At 38.5% G+C, this 16,883-nt stretch overlaps 1 protein-coding gene across 2 annotated transcripts; it reads left to right on the forward strand.

Annotated features, from left to right (window-relative positions):
- The first annotated feature begins 4,471 nt into the window (after positions 1-4,471).
- Positions 4,472-16,636, forward strand: SYT4 (synaptotagmin 4). 2 transcript variants are annotated; one of them, XM_036403198.2, is made up of 4 exons: positions 4,472-4,978; positions 7,672-8,480; positions 10,048-10,168; positions 13,163-16,636. In XM_036403198.2, exons 1-4 carry the CDS (start codon positions 4,945-4,947, stop codon positions 13,468-13,470), a joined length of 1,272 nt encoding a protein of 423 aa, XP_036259091.1. In that variant the 5' UTR covers positions 4,472-4,944; the 3' UTR covers positions 13,471-16,636. The 2 variants fall into 2 exon arrangements, with proteins under 2 accessions (XP_036259091.1, XP_036259090.1); XM_036403197.2 differs by having other exon boundaries at positions 4,473-4,978; positions 7,672-8,486.
- The last annotated feature ends 247 nt before the right edge of the window (positions 16,637-16,883 follow it).

A 16,883-nucleotide genomic window follows, 5' to 3' on the forward strand; every position in this document is an offset into this window, starting at 1 on the left:
TTTGAAAATGTGAAACTGTCTTTAAGCTCCAGGGAAACATTCTACAGAGATGGAAAAGGGCTGCTTTCCCAGCTTCACCTCATACACATAAATCTCTGAGTTTTATTTTTAAGTGTTGGCTGACTTTGAGGGGATGGGAGGGACTGGTGGGGCGACACTTGTGTAAAATAACTTGGGTTTTTTTTCTTTCTTAAATTGAAAGAATTATGTTTCTTCATACATAGGTGTGGGGATCTGAAAAAAACCAGTGACAATTAATTTGCAGGTGCGGGGGGGTGGGGGGGGGGTGGGGCACCTTTTCCAGCCCTATGTGTGTGTTTGGGGACTCTCTGCTTTGGGAAGTGTACAATCTCTGTAACTTAGCAACCACACTCCCTCTTCTTGGAGTAGCAGGAGGATGTTCTGCGCATGCATGTGCACCAGTAATCTGGTTTTCAGACCACAGAAGGTCCTGTTGTGATACAGCCAGCCAGATCACATACTGTGATATTTTCCAGATATCAATCCATTTTGATTCAGCGCAGGCAAAATCTCATTCAGCTCCTTTTAATGTTCTCTCTCTGAGCTGGAAGTTTTTGAGATCAATGTTTCCAGGAGAAAGGAAGGGAATTTTACCTGGGCAGTGAGTTCCTAGCCTGAGTTTTTACTGAATAGCCTGTTGCAAACTGTGTGAAGGGAATATAGACAATGCTGCCTTAGAACAGAGGGAAATGTGAAGAACTTACAGCTGCAGAAATGAGTAGTCATTAATGTTTTGCAGGACAGAAAGGCCATCATTTAATTGGTAAAGAAACACACAGGGTTCATGTGATTTTCTCTCTGGACACTTGCCAGAAGTGCAATGAATCAGCAGTGGATTGGTTATGTATCCTTGTGCTTGTAGTACCTACAGGGGAGCAGGTTAGTCATCCAGTGCTGATGGCTCTGAGACGTACACTAGATGGTGCTTGCACAACGCAGGCAGCAAACGTGTGTCTGTCTCGAGATGTGTCAGCAGCTCAGTGCTCCACCTCCCCCTCAAGTATTTTCCATGATGAACACTCTGTTCCATTAAGTGGAGTCCTGTATTAAATACAGAAGGTTCACGTGCAACGTAAAAAAAAAAAAAATTTTTGCTATTTCACTGACCAAAGCAATAAAGAGATAAAATTACTTTTTTTCATATCTATAGATATGTTTACATGTGCTTCTGTATATGCACAGTCTTGGCAGCTCCAAGTTTCTAAAGACAGAGACTTGCTGTCATGAAACATTTTTTATGTTATCTTTATTAAAGTGATACACATGCACAAAACTGAGATGAAAGGAAAGGCTCTTTATGTTTGTAAAGCACACAACACCGCTAAAGTCTTAACTGATATCTAAAACCTACCACGAGCTGTCACAAATTTCTGAAAAGAAGAAAACAAAAGAAATAAAAGGACACGTATCTTCCCCATTTCGTCAGCATTGTCCCAGAAAAGAAAAAGAAAAAATAAAACGCTGAATCCTAAAGGGAATTATCCCTGTGAATTATTAAAATAAAGTACATATTGTGTAAAAGATTTTTATATATCCCTGGGATGTATGAGAAACTAAACAGAAGAAAACCAGAATCAATCATTTTTATAATTCCGTGTGGTCTTTAAATGATGTATATTTCTACAAAGAAAGTCTTGGGGTTTGCTGAAAAAAAAAAAAGGAAAAATAAAAAGATTAAAAAGATTCAATAATTACTGACAATAATTCAAGTGTCAACATAATATTTATGCTCAGCCTATTCCAGCTCATGTAGGATAAATGCACTACCCAGATATACTATATATTGATTCTCAGTCCTTTGTTTTTAAAGTCCAGACATAGTAATTTACAATAATCCATTAATCCAGTTATGCGTGTTTAACTCCAAATTGTTTTTAGGATTTTGTTTATTTCAGTCAAGTCTGGAGGTTCATATACTTGGAATGTTGTCTAAAATCAAATGTGATTGCTTTCAGTGTCTACACATTTTGAGCAAGTTTAGATTTTGGATTCTAGATTTGTGCCAACACATGAATCCAAAGATTCCAAATCAAATTGTGCTGCCAAAGCACACCAAAAAAAGAGCTCTTCAACAGTTTCTTCAGTCTTCTTGTACCCAAATTCATTGTACTCCAGGAGTTTGTAAGAGGAACAGCGATGGCAAGCTATACTCTGCACTTTATTAAAAGGACTGGGATCTAATGGCGATTAGGGTAGTGGGTGCGGCTGTTCCTGCAAGTTTTGGATCTGTGTACAGAGGCCCAGTTGCTGAAGGTATAGCAGAAGCAGATAAACAAAAACAGTATTAACCAATGGGTTCTCAAGACCCAGGATATGCCAGGCACTTAATTCAGCTGTGTTTTTACACCAGCTTGCCATGTTGTCTGGAAGGGAGGCTAAGTTTGCCAATGATACTAAGCTAAGGGAGGAGCTTTTGACTCCCTCAAGGGCAGAGAGGCCCAGAAGAGAGACCTTGACAAATGACAGAGATAGGAAATCACCAGCTGTATGAAGTTCAGCAAGGAAAAGTGCCAGATTTACACCCAAATGGAATCCTGGGTGTATGGAAAGAGTGAGGGATGAGATCGTGGAAAGCAGTGCCATGGAAAGGGACCTGGGGGTCCTGGTCAGTGGCAAGTGGAACTTGAGTCAGCAGTGCCCTGGCAGCCAGGAGAGACATCCCTGTCCTGGGGACATCAGGCCCAGCATCCCCAGCAGGGCAAGGGAGGGGATTGTCCCACTCTGCTCTGGGCTGGGGCTGCCTCACCCTGAACACTGTGAGCAGTTTTGGCTACAGTATAGAGAAGAGACAAAGGTCTTACATGGTGTCCCAAGGAGGGCTATGAGGATGGTGGAAGATCCAGAGGTGAATCAGGATGAGAAGTGGTTGAGAGCCCAGCTGGAGAAGAGGAAGCTGAGGGGGAACTATCTAACTATCTATCTATCTATCATCTATCTATCTATCTATCTATCTATCTATCTATCTATCTATCTATCTATCTATCTATCTACCTATCATCTATCAACTATTATCACTGTATACAACTATATGTATATTCTGTATGTTTCTCATGAGAAGCAGCAGAGGGGCCAGCACTGATCTCTTCTCTGTGTTGAGTAGTGACAGGACATGAGGGAATGGCCTGAAGCTCAGTCATGGATGTTTACACTGGTTTTTGGAAAAGGCTCTTCCCCCAAATAGTGGTTGGGCACTGCAACAGGCTCCTCAGGGCCGTAGTCACAGAACCAAACCTGTCAGAGTTCAAGAAGCATTTTGACAATGCTTTCAGGCACACAGTGGCATTCTTGGGGTGTTCTTCACAGGGACAGGAGTTGGACTTTGATGATCCTTACAGGTCCCTTCAAACTCAAGATATTCTATGATTCCATTATCTTCCTACTTTAATTTTTCTAAAATCCCAGGAGCTTCACTGACTTCACTGAGAAGGAAGAATGTGTTTTGAAATGGGGCAAGACATACAAGCTTCGAAGTGGCTGACCATGGACTAAGGTCATGCCAAATGATGTCTGCATCTGGATTTCATTATTTAGAGAAGCAACAACACCTGTTTTCCATTTATGCAGAAGAATTAGCTCCAAACCTGGCTGCTACACTTCCATTTGAATCCAGGAGGAGTCAGATGCCAGGTGCTGGCTTTTGCAGCTCTGTTTGACAAGGAGTTAGCTTGGTTTATTATACACTGTAGACGTTCTAGTTATAGGCAGCCCTGCTTTCTTGTCCTGCTCCCCCCACATTCCTCCACTCTGCCACACTTTCCCTGTCTCCCCACCACATTCTCAGTTCACACTGGGAGACAAGACATCTTAACCAGTAAAATCTAGGAGTAAAGTAATCTCTTTCCCAGACCTGCAGGAAAATCAAGAGGATTTCCAAACTGTGGGCTGAATGTTTATGTGGGGGTGGATGTTGGGAGGAAGCAGGGAGGAGGCACAGAGAGAAGTCACATCCAGAGTTTTCGTGACTCAAATTCAGTAAATTCATCACGTCAGTCATAGGAAAATCGTGTGCCCTGCAGCTGGAGCCAAGGTGTCTGGACTCTCTCAGGTTGGCAACTCTTTCACGTTGTTGTAACATGCACAGCTGATAGTTAATTAAGCAAATGAATACATCTTTCCCTGGAAAAAGAGGCACACCCATGTCTTTCAGAGGGTGCTCTGAATCACAGACATTGCCATTTCACTGTCTGTGTCCGGTGGAGGGGTGTGTGGGGGAACTCATAACCTGCAGCAAGGCAGTTAAAATAATCGATGAGTGCGTGTTCAATCCCAACACAGGGATGGGGAGAGGGGGAGGAGGAGGGTGTAGGAAGGGAGAGAGAGAGACAGAGAGGAAGGGAGGGAGGGTGTGGTGGCTAGGGAGGGAGGGAGGGAGGCGGGAAAGGTGCTGATTTCAGCCCTGTAGCGTCAGGATTGCGTCAATTTGGGTTTCAACCACGTACTCAGTCTCAGAGCAGAGCTACTCAGAAGAGCCAAAACAGGAAGGGGGTTGCAAATCAGTGTGCAAAGGGGAGGACCGAAGGTTCCCCTCCCCCCTCTCCTCCAGTCCCGTCGCAGCCTCCTCCTCCACTGTCCCCACTGCTCGTGTCTCTGGGTTTTGGGTGGTTTTTGTTGTTGCTTGTTTTTTCCCTCTCTCTGTAATTTTTTTTTTTTTTTTTTTTTTAACTGCGCTGGCAAAGACGGTTATCCGGGCGCCGTGAGAGCGCAGAGCCAGGGGACAGCCGGGCAGCGAGCTCAGTGCCCCGGGCGGGTCGCTTGGCATCCGGGGAGGCGGCTCCCGCATCCCGGACAGCGGTTCCAGCACCGCGGACAGCGGCTCCAGCACCGCGGACAGCGGCTCCAGCCCCGGGCAGAGGCTCCAGCCCCGGACAGAGGCTCCAGCCCCGGACAGAGGCTCCAGCCCCGCGGACATCACTCGCCACCAACATGGCTCCAATAGCGGACAGCCGCCAGCAGTTCGGTAAGCGCGTCCCGGCTCCCCGCACCCGAGCCCGGGCGATGCTCCCCTCCCCGGGAGAAGAGCAGCCTCTGCTGAGCCTCCCGGTGCCTCCCAGCACGCAGCTTGTTGGGAGGGACCTGGTTTTCCCCCCAGTTTTCTTCAGGTCTCAGAAGTTGTGTGAATTTGCTTTCTTTCCCTAATCTCTCTTCCTTCCTCTCTCCCCATTCCTCCTCCCTGGTAAAGTACCGGAAGAGATAAAGAGATTTTTGTAGGTGCGGTTTTGGATGAGAGGGGTTCGGTGCTGTTTTCTGGGTCTCTGTTAAAGTAATGTGCATCAAGAGTTACATGATGTAAATGCCACAGAGAAAATCTTTGTTCAAGTCATTCTTGAAATAATTGTCATTCCTTTATTCTTATTGTAGGTCAATCATTAGTTAAAGTGAAAGGACATTGCTAGGAAGATGAAAACACAGGATTTCAGTGTTTTTAGCTGAACAGCTGCACCTTAACCAACCCGGTTTCAATGAGATAAACAAAGATCACAATGAACTTTTCAGTTTTGTCATTTCTGTGCCCTGGATGTAGTGAGGTATCGGAAGTTTCAGAAGCAGTCATGTATGTGCACTTATAAAATGCATGCATAAGTTGCTTTAGTGAGAAAAACAGTAAGAGGGAATATTTCTGCACTCTGATTTACAAATATTGACTCTAAACTACATTAGGCTTGCTTTAGCAGTGGTTTGATTCAAGGATCATTCCACTGACTTAGTGAAGAGACTCCAGATTTGTATCACGTAACTGGAATAATAACTTCTCTCAGAATCAGTAGGTGATGTTTTCTATTAATGCACTGCCTTGAATGTTAACCAATTGATTATGACAAAAGCAAGAAATTCATTTTGTGACACAATTAGTTGTAAATATAAAACCATTTTAGTTACCATTTCATCTTCTTTCCTATTCCACCCACTTGAGGTTTCTAACCACACTTGTGACATCATGCTTGTCTAATTACTTATTTCAGAAAGATAATTAATATTTTAAACATCAAATTGATTCTATCACTACTTTCAGTAGTTGTAGAATTAAAGTAGATTATAATATCCGTTACTATAAAAAGTATACTATCTCATGAAAAAGTATTGTAAATGTACAAACCATTCTTAAAAGATATTAAAGTATTCTGATTAGTTTTCAAATACTTTTAGGTTTCTATTTATACCATGTATATTTAAATTTATGCAGCCCAGGGAATTATTGAAACTCAAAACCATGTGCTTAAGTTAGGAAAAATACTTTTTGCTCACAAATATGGTTGTCAGTCATTTCATTAAGTTCCTGCAATTCAGTGTATAGACTAGTACAGCTTGTAGGCATCAGAAAAGTTGTCATAAAAAATTAATAGCCAGGCCTGATCCTTTCTGAGCTGGAACATTATGTCCTACTTTGCTCTGATAGTATTGTTGTGGATTTTTTTTTTTCTGAATCATCACACTAAAAAGCAAAGGTGTATTGGCAGCACATTTATCTGCTCAGCTTTTGACCGCATGAGTCTGATTTAGTAATACAGGGGGACAGTTCCTCTTTACTCCTCCAGAATGACCAGAGAGAAACAGAACTGTTACATAATTGCCTTTATGCATAAACAATGTCATGACATTAATATTCCATTGTACATCCACTGTTGCAGGGAATAAAGGTTAAGCTCTGATTGTTACATTGTGGGAGGTTTAAACTCACTTAGTAATGTTACTTATGGGCAAAATTGGATTTCTAATTAGTTGTGCTCATTTACCCTTCGATGCGTGCTTTGAAGGGCTAATGATACTCCATATGTAAATAATATATCCACTTGGCAAAGGAGGTTGTAACACTTGCCCAGGTTTCTCTTTATTCAGCGTAAGTGTAGAATTCATATTAAACTGTGGAGGAATTATAACATTTTTTCTTATCTACTCATAAGAAGTACTGACCCTTTCTGTAAACTCCCCATAAGCTTTGCTTCAGTGTCTTAAATGCTTAGCAGTTAACATTGAAAAACTTAACATGATTTTTTCAGCTTTGAACTCACATGTGCTACCTAATATCCCATCCATCTGGAAAAGACACTTGCTATATAATTATCCCAAATTTTCTTGATAGACTTCCTCCTGCAAAGTATTGAAAATCCCAGTGAAACTGTTGAGTGCTATAACCTCCAATTAAACTCACTTATTTCAAGAGATACCTACAGGCAATTATGGGAACAGACCATAGAAAATAGCTAATTGAGTGCACAAAGTATTCTACGAAACCCTATGGAAAGCAGATGATGTATCTAAAAGTAATATATATTTCAGAGTGTGTTTTAGCAAACCAACAAACCTCCATAAACTCAAAGCTGACACACAAGCTCAGAAACTACACACAGAAGGTTGAGAGAGTAGAGAAATTACAAACAGTGATTATTATTAGGATGGGAATAGTATTCTCCTCCCTAACTCTGCGTGTATGGAAAAATACTAGCATAACAAGCGTGCCTTAGAGCGGGACTGCACACTGGTGCCTGCAGGTGGCGAGCAATGTGTACAATGCAGAGCACTTCCAGTCTGTCAGTCCTGCTGATATCACTGTCTCGTATCAGTTTGTTTTACTAAATTATTGCTTCATTAAATATCATGCAGAATTCAAGGTACTGCTGCTTATGTGCTTGTTGCTATTTATTTGATTTTCAGATGAAATTCCTACAGTGGTTGGGATCTTTAGTGCATTTGGCCTTGTCTTCTCTGTCTCCCTCTTTGCTTGGATCTGCTGCCAACGCAAATCTTCCAAGTCCAATAAGACCCCTCCATACAAGTTTGTCCATGTTCTGAAGGGGGTTGATATCTACCCGGAGAATCTCAACAGCAAGAAGAAGTTTGGAGCAGATGAGAAAAGTGAAGCAAAGAACAAATCAGCAATGCCAAAGAACTCTCTCCATCTTGACCTGGAGAAAAGAGATCTAAATGGCAATTTCCCCAAAACAACCACAAAAATGCAGGGCTCTCCAGATCCTGAAAACTCATCTCCTAAGCATTTTGCAGAAAGGAAGAAAGATTCAGTATCTCCTGATAGCCTAAAATCCATCACTTCTCTGTCATCTGAAGAGAAACAAGACAAGCTAGGAACTCTCTTTTTCTCTTTAGAGTACAACTTTGAGAAAAAAGCATTTGTAGTGAACATCAAAGAAGCTCGTGGGCTGCCAGCAATGGATGAACAGTCAATGACTTCTGATCCCTACATCAAAATGACAATCCTGCCTGAGAAAAAGCACAAGGTGAAAACCAGAGTGCTGAGAAAAACCTTAGATCCAGCTTTCGATGAGACTTTTACATTTTATGGGATCCCCTACAGCCAAATTCAAGACTTAACACTTCACTTCATGATCTTGAGCTTTGACAGATTTTCGAGAGATGATGTCATTGGAGAAGTCCTCATCCCCCTCGCTGGAATTGAACTCTCGGAAGGAAGGCTGCTAATGGACAGAGAGATCATCAAAAGAAATGTTAGGGTAACATCTTTTTTATTCAAAGTTTGAAAATGTTGTGATAGGGTTACCCATGATTCTTGTGTAATGCTGCTGCCATCTTGGAAAGAAAAGCCAAAAAGCTCACCATGAAATACCTGAGATGTTTTCCTAATGGCAGTGTGAGGAAGTCATTACACAAATGCAATAGAAAAAAGCCATTACAACAAGCGTATTGAAAGAAATTGCTAATGCCCTAAGCTCTAATTTCCTATTCATCTGGTCCAGCAGGTTTGAGTGGACCAATTCCAGTTAGCTCAAGCTGACTCAAACCCCACTGATTTGCTTTTAATTGATTTTAAATTAAAGAATAAAAATTCTTTATGTATTATTCCCTTTCTCCTCCATCCCTTTTATATTGACATCATTCTTTCTTAAATTTTACTGAAGTCAATGGAAATATCAACTGCATGGGTCCTGTAGCACATTCTAAAGGAATGTAGGTGGTCTTTAATCAGGGAAATGGGACCTGCTAGAGACCATATTGTTGATGTTGTAGCATGTTCTTGCATGTTGGTGCTGTCATCACCTTGTCTCATGAATTGAGAGAGGCTGCAGCCTTACTAAAGGTAGTAAGGGCGGAGTCATAGACTTTGTGGAGTTACCAGCAAAACTTCCTGACTTTACTGGGACAAAAATATTTAATGCTGTGTTGTCTCAGTTCAGAATGCAAGGGTCATTTACAACCACCCCAGAAATGAACCACAGAAATGCATGGGCATCACACACACTCTTAAATCTCTGCTAAGGAAGTGGAATGTGTGTTGATGTTCGCTGTGATTGGTTTCAAATGACAAGCATACTGGCAAGTAAAATAAATGTCTAATAGGCAACATACCCATAGCTAATACTGTCATTTTGCAATTCTAGCACTATATGGTAACAAATATGTCACTGATCTTTTGTTGATAACTTATTGGATTTGCTGGTATATAAGGTACTATCTTCTCTTGTGTCCCTTGCCTTCCTTCTCCATTTGAAATAAACCACTCCTGCAAATTCAAATCAAATAATGATAGAGAAAATCTTTTGTCTCATCTTTATTTCATATATATTACACTGCTTTAGAGAGTGTCAAGGGATAGCATTTCACTGATAGCTTGAATCCTTCCTGTTTAAAATATTTTACTAAATATTTTCTCTTTACTTGTACTAGATTTTTTCTCCCCATTATATCTTCATGGAATTTTGCTTTGCTTAAGATAAATTTCTTTTTTTAGCTGAGATTTTTTTTTCCCTCCAGATTTAATTTCTACTCTCCAAAGATAGTGATGTCATGTCAACATATATTGTCCATTTATTTTTAATTTTATTCAGTCTGAAAACTAATCATAGGAAAAGTTATATAACTAATATAGAGGGAAATTATAATCACTATGGAAATCAGAATAGCTATGTATGGTATGTCCTTTTAGACAGCTTCAGAGCATACACTTCTGTGACATTTCATAAGCCTTTTTAACTCTGGTTTAAAGCTTGGTCAATATAAATGCTTATAAACAGTTTTATTTCTTTTTTTGTTTTGTTTTTCCTTTAACTTCCTCAGAAATCATCTGGTCGTGGAGAATTACTGGTCTCTCTCTGTTATCAATCTACAACAAACACACTCACTGTCGTTGTTCTAAAAGCCAGGCATCTACCTAAATCTGATGTGTCAGGATTATCAGGTAATTGTTTTAATAATAAATATGCCCTAAGAATGTAAAACAGAATGACAAAAGAGAGCTGAAACATGGCATTTCAAAGACTGAAAATATTCCATACATGCAGAAATGGTGTTTCTATTATTTACAGCCTATTCATTTCATTCATATCTAGGTCAATGCTTTATTTCCAGGGTATGTATTTTACAAATTTGTTCTTCAATCACATCAAAAAAAGGTGACATCTGTTAGCAGTGGAAACCAATGAGTTTTATGATTGTCTTGAGCAGAACCCATCTGCCATAAGCGTGGGATGTTGTTTGCAGATACCAAAAGCTTTTATTTATGACAAAAAATGAGTTTATTTGTAGAAGATCAGTATTGAGTGAGATCATCATTTATCTCAGAAGAAAAGCAGTATCTTACCTCTGTGTTGAATTTGAGCACTAACTGAGCTCTAACATTTTTTTGGCAAGGTGAGAAGGTGAGCTGTGCCAATGCTGGGAGGATGCTGCAGCATGACACACGTGCTTTATCATGAGCCAGACTTGGGGTGCACTAAGAGAGATCAGGTTTTATCCTCTCTTCTCCTTGTCTGCTGCCATTTCTCATACAGTGGAACCTCCTCTGAAGCCAATTCTAGAATTGCACATAGAAGACTTGTTAAGGCTATATAACATAATAACAGTATAAAATTTAATGTCCTGTATATAAGACTGCCTCACAAAAACAACAGTACACAAAAAAGGGCTATAGTACCACATCTGCTGCTGCTTCTTTATAGAACTTATAGTCTTTCATTTCATTCAATATTATGAAAGAAGAAGAAAAGGAAATAGTTTTAGGAAACATTGAATAATTATCACTGCAGCCAAAAATACAGTTTTTCTATTTTTCATACTGCAATTCACCTGGAAAGTTAACCTAGCCTGAATCCAATGCAACAAACCTATAGGCAACTCTCATCAAGTTCCATTTAAATCTTCCTTTTGATCTAAATTTTGTTCACATATCAGAAGGAGAAAAGATGTATATTGAGTCCAACAATTTACTTGACTAATAGAGAGGATATGTACTTTTAAAAATCAACCCCAAAGTCACAGGAGATAGCGGTGGTTTCATGAAGACAGCATGACAACCAGCTGATCTCAACAGACCTGCCTGATGTTTACCCAGATGGGAAAATAACTTGGTAAAAAAAGCCCTTCTAGTCACAGCATCTACCTGGACCCTATGGAACACCCATTTTTTTTACTGCAGCTCTTGCAAGTAAAGCTATAAAATTTGTTTGCATTTCCTGCATCCCCTGGGAGAGCCTTGCTGACTATAATGGGAATGCAGTATTTCTGCAGGCAGCCATGTTGCACCTGGACTCCTACTCCATTTAAACAGTTTTCCATTATTTTCTATTTGTCAATAAGGCCAGGTGCAATAGATATTTGGATGTCAGTAGCATCCTGCACTCAGGACAGTCAAAATTTCCTCTGTGACTTTCCCCTCATCTCAATATTAATCTTGGAAAAGGAGGAGGGTGAAGTGGTGTTTCTATGGGATAAAATAAACAATTCCACAACTCAACCTCCAGGAGAAGAGGGAATTTTTTTTTTTATACTCAGAAACTTTTCCATTTTCACATCTCCTTGATTCCCTTAGTCACTGGTGCTGAGTGACCTCTGTTAGCCTAATAAAGTCAAATGCAACTCTCTAGCCTTATCTAGTAGCTGGTCAAAGGTAACAGAAAACTTCCTCTAAGAAGAAATGGAAACCACTGATTGATATTGATTTTGATATTTCTAATGCTTGTATGGCATGCAATAATTTCAAAGCCAGTGAGTGTTTTTATTAAGCCCTGGTTTTGAAATGTTCATTATGGTGACAGAATATGAAAGTGAAGAGGTACTCCATTACACCCCACTTATGGTAGACCATTGTCAGTTCAAGGAAAAATATAATTTTTTACTCATCCAACCCTTTCAGTCTCATAACTGTGACATAAAATGTATAAATACTGTTCAGTTTTAGTATTATTTATTTTTAAAACGTATTCAGGAGTTCTTGATGATTAACTTTGTTAATGGTTTACATAAACTATCATGTTTGACTGGGTTCAGTAGAGAAGATTTTGTACTACATCATTGCACCATGAGAACCTGGAAACAGGCCCACAATTTCACTGAATAAATGCCAAGGTAATTGAAAGGGTTGACTTTTAAAATGTCTCCTCTGAAAGAATAAATATGGCCATTATTGAAGACAATAGCAAGGGAACCTCACAACAATTCAATAATTATGATGAATGTAAACACTCAAAGTTGGTTGGCAGCTGAAAATATGGACATTTTCCCTTCCCATATTCAACAGTAACACAGCACAGGTGTAAAGACAGATACACATTCCAACAACAAACATACCCTTACATTTAAAGTTTAGTGTCAAATTTGTTCAATAACAATTGGTGGCCTCAACTAAGTCAGGTAAATTGACTTCTATGGACCCCAGAAGAAATATGAAATTCATTTCTTTCAGCCCAAGTTTATTCACTCCTTTCTGAAAATTTTCTTTTCATGGGTTTGGTTAGTGCTGATGATTTTACCCCAGCAGAATGTGTGAAAAGAAAATTTCTGTCACACATAAATGCATAATGTTACACATTTTTCAGAGATCTTTAGAGTTTTGTGCACTTTCAGACCATCTTTGAATGTGGTAGAAGTGTTGGTTTCATGGACTGCAGGACAGGATTTATCTCATGAAAGAAACACCTGTATCTGATTGCAGTCTAAACTTCACTGCCTGCCTAAAACACAATTTTGGTGACCATAAAGGGAAATTAAAGGGGCTAATTCAGATGTATAGAAAAAAATTTAAAAATTGGATGAGAGGAATCAACTTTAATAACTTGACAGAGCTACTTATTGTGATGTAAATATATCGGATAATTGCGGAATTTACCATAAATTACATCAAGGAATTTCTAAACACTGTAAAATAACTGATCTGTGCTCTTTCTTTTCATTGCAGACCCTTATGTCAAAGTGAACCTGTACCATGCCAAGAAGAGAATTTCTAAAAAGAAAACCCATGTGAAGAAGTGCACTCCCAATGCAGTGTTCAATGAATTGTTTGTCTTTGACATTCCTTGTGAGGGCCTTGATGATATCAGCATTGAATTTCTGGTTTTAGATTCAGATAGGGGGTCAAGGAATGAGGTCATTGGCCGGTTAACCTTGGGATCTTCAGCAGAAGGAACAGGTGGAGAGCACTGGAAAGAAATTTGTGAATATCCTAGGAGACAAATTGCCAAATGGCATATGTTATGTGATGGTTAGCAGGTTAGAGAGGGGTTGGATCTTAAAAAACTATATATATTTCCATAGGCAAGGAGCAGGTTTTTTTTTTCTTTGCTATCTATAATTACAAGCTTTTAACTACAAAACTTTTTTTTTTTCTTTTTTTTTTCAAGGGGGGAGGGGTGTTTGAAATAAACTTGAATTATCAGAACAGAAAGTAATTTAATTTTCACAGTAAATAATAGAATTTCTATTTCATCAAACTTTAACATACTTAGTTCAGATTAATATTCATCTAGAGTTTAAGTGGCCTGTAAATTCTGAAGCACTGTAAACCTCAAGAAGAACAAACTACATTTTGAAAAAGTCACTTATTAGTGACTCATATATAGAGGAAAATAACCTTACTACAATATATCCAAAAAAAACCCACCTGTGGCTTATTAGGGAAGGGGATGGATCTATAAAAGCCATGGGGATTGAGGGTGAGAAGGGGGGGGAAATTCCTTCTGCCCCTCCACCAAAAACCTTCTTTTATGAAAATTTAATCATTATTTGTAAGTTTTGGTTACTTATACTTTGATCATCCCAAAGAATTAACATGTTTTCAGTATTTTGCTTTACATATCACATTGCGTAAAACTAATTTTTTTAAGTGTCGAAATATTATATAATTGATTACACTTGGACTTTTTTAGTAAGTATATATATCTAATTTTTTTTATTACCGTGACCAAAATAGATATGTACTCTAAGCTAATGATAAGTTCGCATACTTTTTTTGTTAAAAGGGCTCCTTTACGGGTGACTGTACACGTTACAGTATAGGTAGAATTTGGGGTTAGATATGGCTTGCATTTTTTTCCTCTAGGTAGGATTACACTTTAAACATTTCAAGCCATATAAAAGAATTTCTGTTGAGATGAGGTAACATACAGGATATTACAATCAATTACTTTTCACCAATTATATTGTAATGTTTCATTAGTACTAAAAAGAAGTTGATGTTGGTTTTTTTTTTTATTTTTTTAGCATCATTAAAGAATAAACAAATAGTGAGACAAAGAAGAAAATCTTATTCTGCTGTTTAACTTTCTGTGTTTAACCTCCTGGACTGTAAAGAAGCCATTACAGTCAGTACCAAGATACAAACTCCAGCGCATTTTTTAAATTTTGCAGGAGAGGAAACCAAATTCACTTTATAATTTCTCCAATATTCTATAGACAAAGTACTTGGAAAGTACTTTGGTTATATGAATTAATGTACATTACTAACTGTACTGAAAATGGTGGCAGTAAAGGAAAATAGCATCCTGATTTAATGTCAGTGTGACACATCCATTTAAAATTAAATTGTGTCAGGCTGAGGAAATGTCAAGTGTAACAACAACAAGTGTACAAATAAAACATTTAGACCTGTGAAATTTAGTCTTGGTCAAACCAGATAAGTTTTTAGCTGCCAGAACTATAGCACAACTATATCAGATTATTTCCTAAAGTTTGTGCACTAACTTCTGATACAGAATTGTTTGCAAGTATTAGTCCTACTTCATTTTCAAGTACAATATATATAAAGAAGAAGATAGTGATGTTTGTTGTTGACATAAGAAGGGTTAAAAAAGTGGAAGACCATTTTCAGTATTTTTGCATACGTCATTTGTCACGCGTAATCCCATTGAAGCGAACAAGACTACTTGGGAATTAAGGCACTGCTCATTGTGAGTAACAGTAGCAAAATGGGCATGCCAGTTAGAACAAACCAAACACACATTGAATGTCAATCTACTTTCATTAAACAACAGACCTAGGTCCTACTTAAAACTGTTGGGGATTTGTTGTCTACTTTACCTGTTCTCATATGGCCAAATTATGTTTGCAGGAAAGGACACTGAAATATGAAATATGCAAGTAGACAAATAGTACTGGAAGAATTCCATTGAGGCTCTTCCAGGTTTTGTGTCAGTATTTTCTCCAGTTTTTGAGAATGTGTTTGATACAACAGTGTTTATAGATTTCTGTAAAAATACATTTTCAAAATAACATAAACATGCTTTTTATGATAATGCTAAATGTAAAAATATTGCGTATTGTATGTATAAAGGAGAGGAATCTTTTTTGATTATTTCTTTAGAAAGCTGATTAACTGCTTAAGGGCTAGAGTTTACCAGCCACATTCAAGCAGAGCTAATCCAAAGCCACCAAATGAAAGATGCCCACAGGCTTGAGTGGAGTTTGAAGTGCAGTCAGACAGCAAAACTCTCCTGAGTCAACCCAGAAATGTCACTGGGACCATGGATATGGCAAAACATTGTTTTATCCAATGGAGACTGGGAGAGTAGGTCAGTATGACACAATCAGAGTTGTAACAATTACTGAAAAGGAAAGAACTGAGCTGGAAATTTTTTAATCAAAGAGAGTGGGGCATCTTGCAAATAAAAAAGATGGAGGTTTTGTACGCTGGCCCATAAGTAGTTCCTTATCTCTAAAAATCAGATGACAGGCATCATCTGTCTCCAATGAACACAATATATGACATTAGGGGATAACAATTCATCTTTTTGAATTAATGCTGGGCTGTGATGATCATCTTTAATTTTGCATCCAACAAGTCGTCACAAATTTATTTTTTTTTAGTTTTTATAGCAGCTTGAGGGTCAATATTTCTAAAATTACCAAATGGCAATTTTTGTTGGGGGTAGGGGAGTTGGAATTGGAAAGGGAAGCAAAGACATTTTTATTAAATCTAACAAAACCCTGTAAATAGCATTTTTTTTCATTTAAAGCAATTCTCAGTTTGAAAAGTTGAGTAAAGACGACTTGTAACACATTTTAAATCAGAAAGAGGCAGGAGAGCGAATGTAGGCCTGTACTGAGGTGAGAAATTCTGCTGTTTTATAAAGTGTTCAATTCTCATTGTGAATATCTTGAACTCTGTTAAGGATACTGTACTGTATTAAACATGTAAAAAAAAATGATGTTTGTCTAAGTAGCTTACAAAAATAATAACTCCTTGAATGGGAGACTATCCATGTCTGGAGATCTGTCGTAACTAAATACCTGATTCGTTATGGTGTTGTAACTTAATAGAAGCTATTCAAGAGAAAGCATGGTGTATGAGACTTTGTAAGTTATTTGTGCTGGTTCTGTATGTTGTGCCATGTGTGTAAGACAAGAATAAACTGCTGCTTTTGTTCATCCCATCCCACCTACTATCCCACCTATGTATCTTTTTTTTCCCCAAAGATTTCTGCTATTTTTTGTGTTCATGGTCTACTCTCATGCTTCTATCAGAAAGCATTTTACTTGCAAAGTCTTCCTCTTCTCAAAGAGGTGGATTAGATTTGTTCTGACAAATACTACACAGGCACATCACATGTTCTTTATTCCCAGATGCTTGTTGAATATGAGTCCTGAATTGTACTCTGCACTCAGGCTAGAGCCAGAAACATGGC

Source organism: Molothrus ater, chromosome Z (genome assembly GCF_012460135.2).
Source record: "Molothrus ater isolate BHLD 08-10-18 breed brown headed cowbird chromosome Z, BPBGC_Mater_1.1, whole genome shotgun sequence".
Classification (NCBI taxonomy): Eukaryota; Metazoa; Chordata; class Aves; order Passeriformes; family Icteridae; genus Molothrus; species Molothrus ater.

What these genes read in the sequence shown, in the direction of transcription:
- SYT4 (XM_036403197.2), top strand. Translation starts at nt 4,945, where the DNA reads ATGGCTCCAATAGCGGACAGCCGCCAGCAGTTCG. An exon ending in GGACAGCCGCCAGCAGTTCG is followed by an intron (nt 4,979 to 7,671) that starts GTAAGCGCGTCC and finishes TTTGATTTTCAG; the next exon opens with ATGAAATTCCTACAGTGGTT. An exon ending in TCATCAAAAGAAATGTTAGG is followed by an intron (nt 8,487 to 10,047) that starts GTAACATCTTTT and finishes TAACTTCCTCAG; the next exon opens with AAATCATCTGGTCGTGGAGA.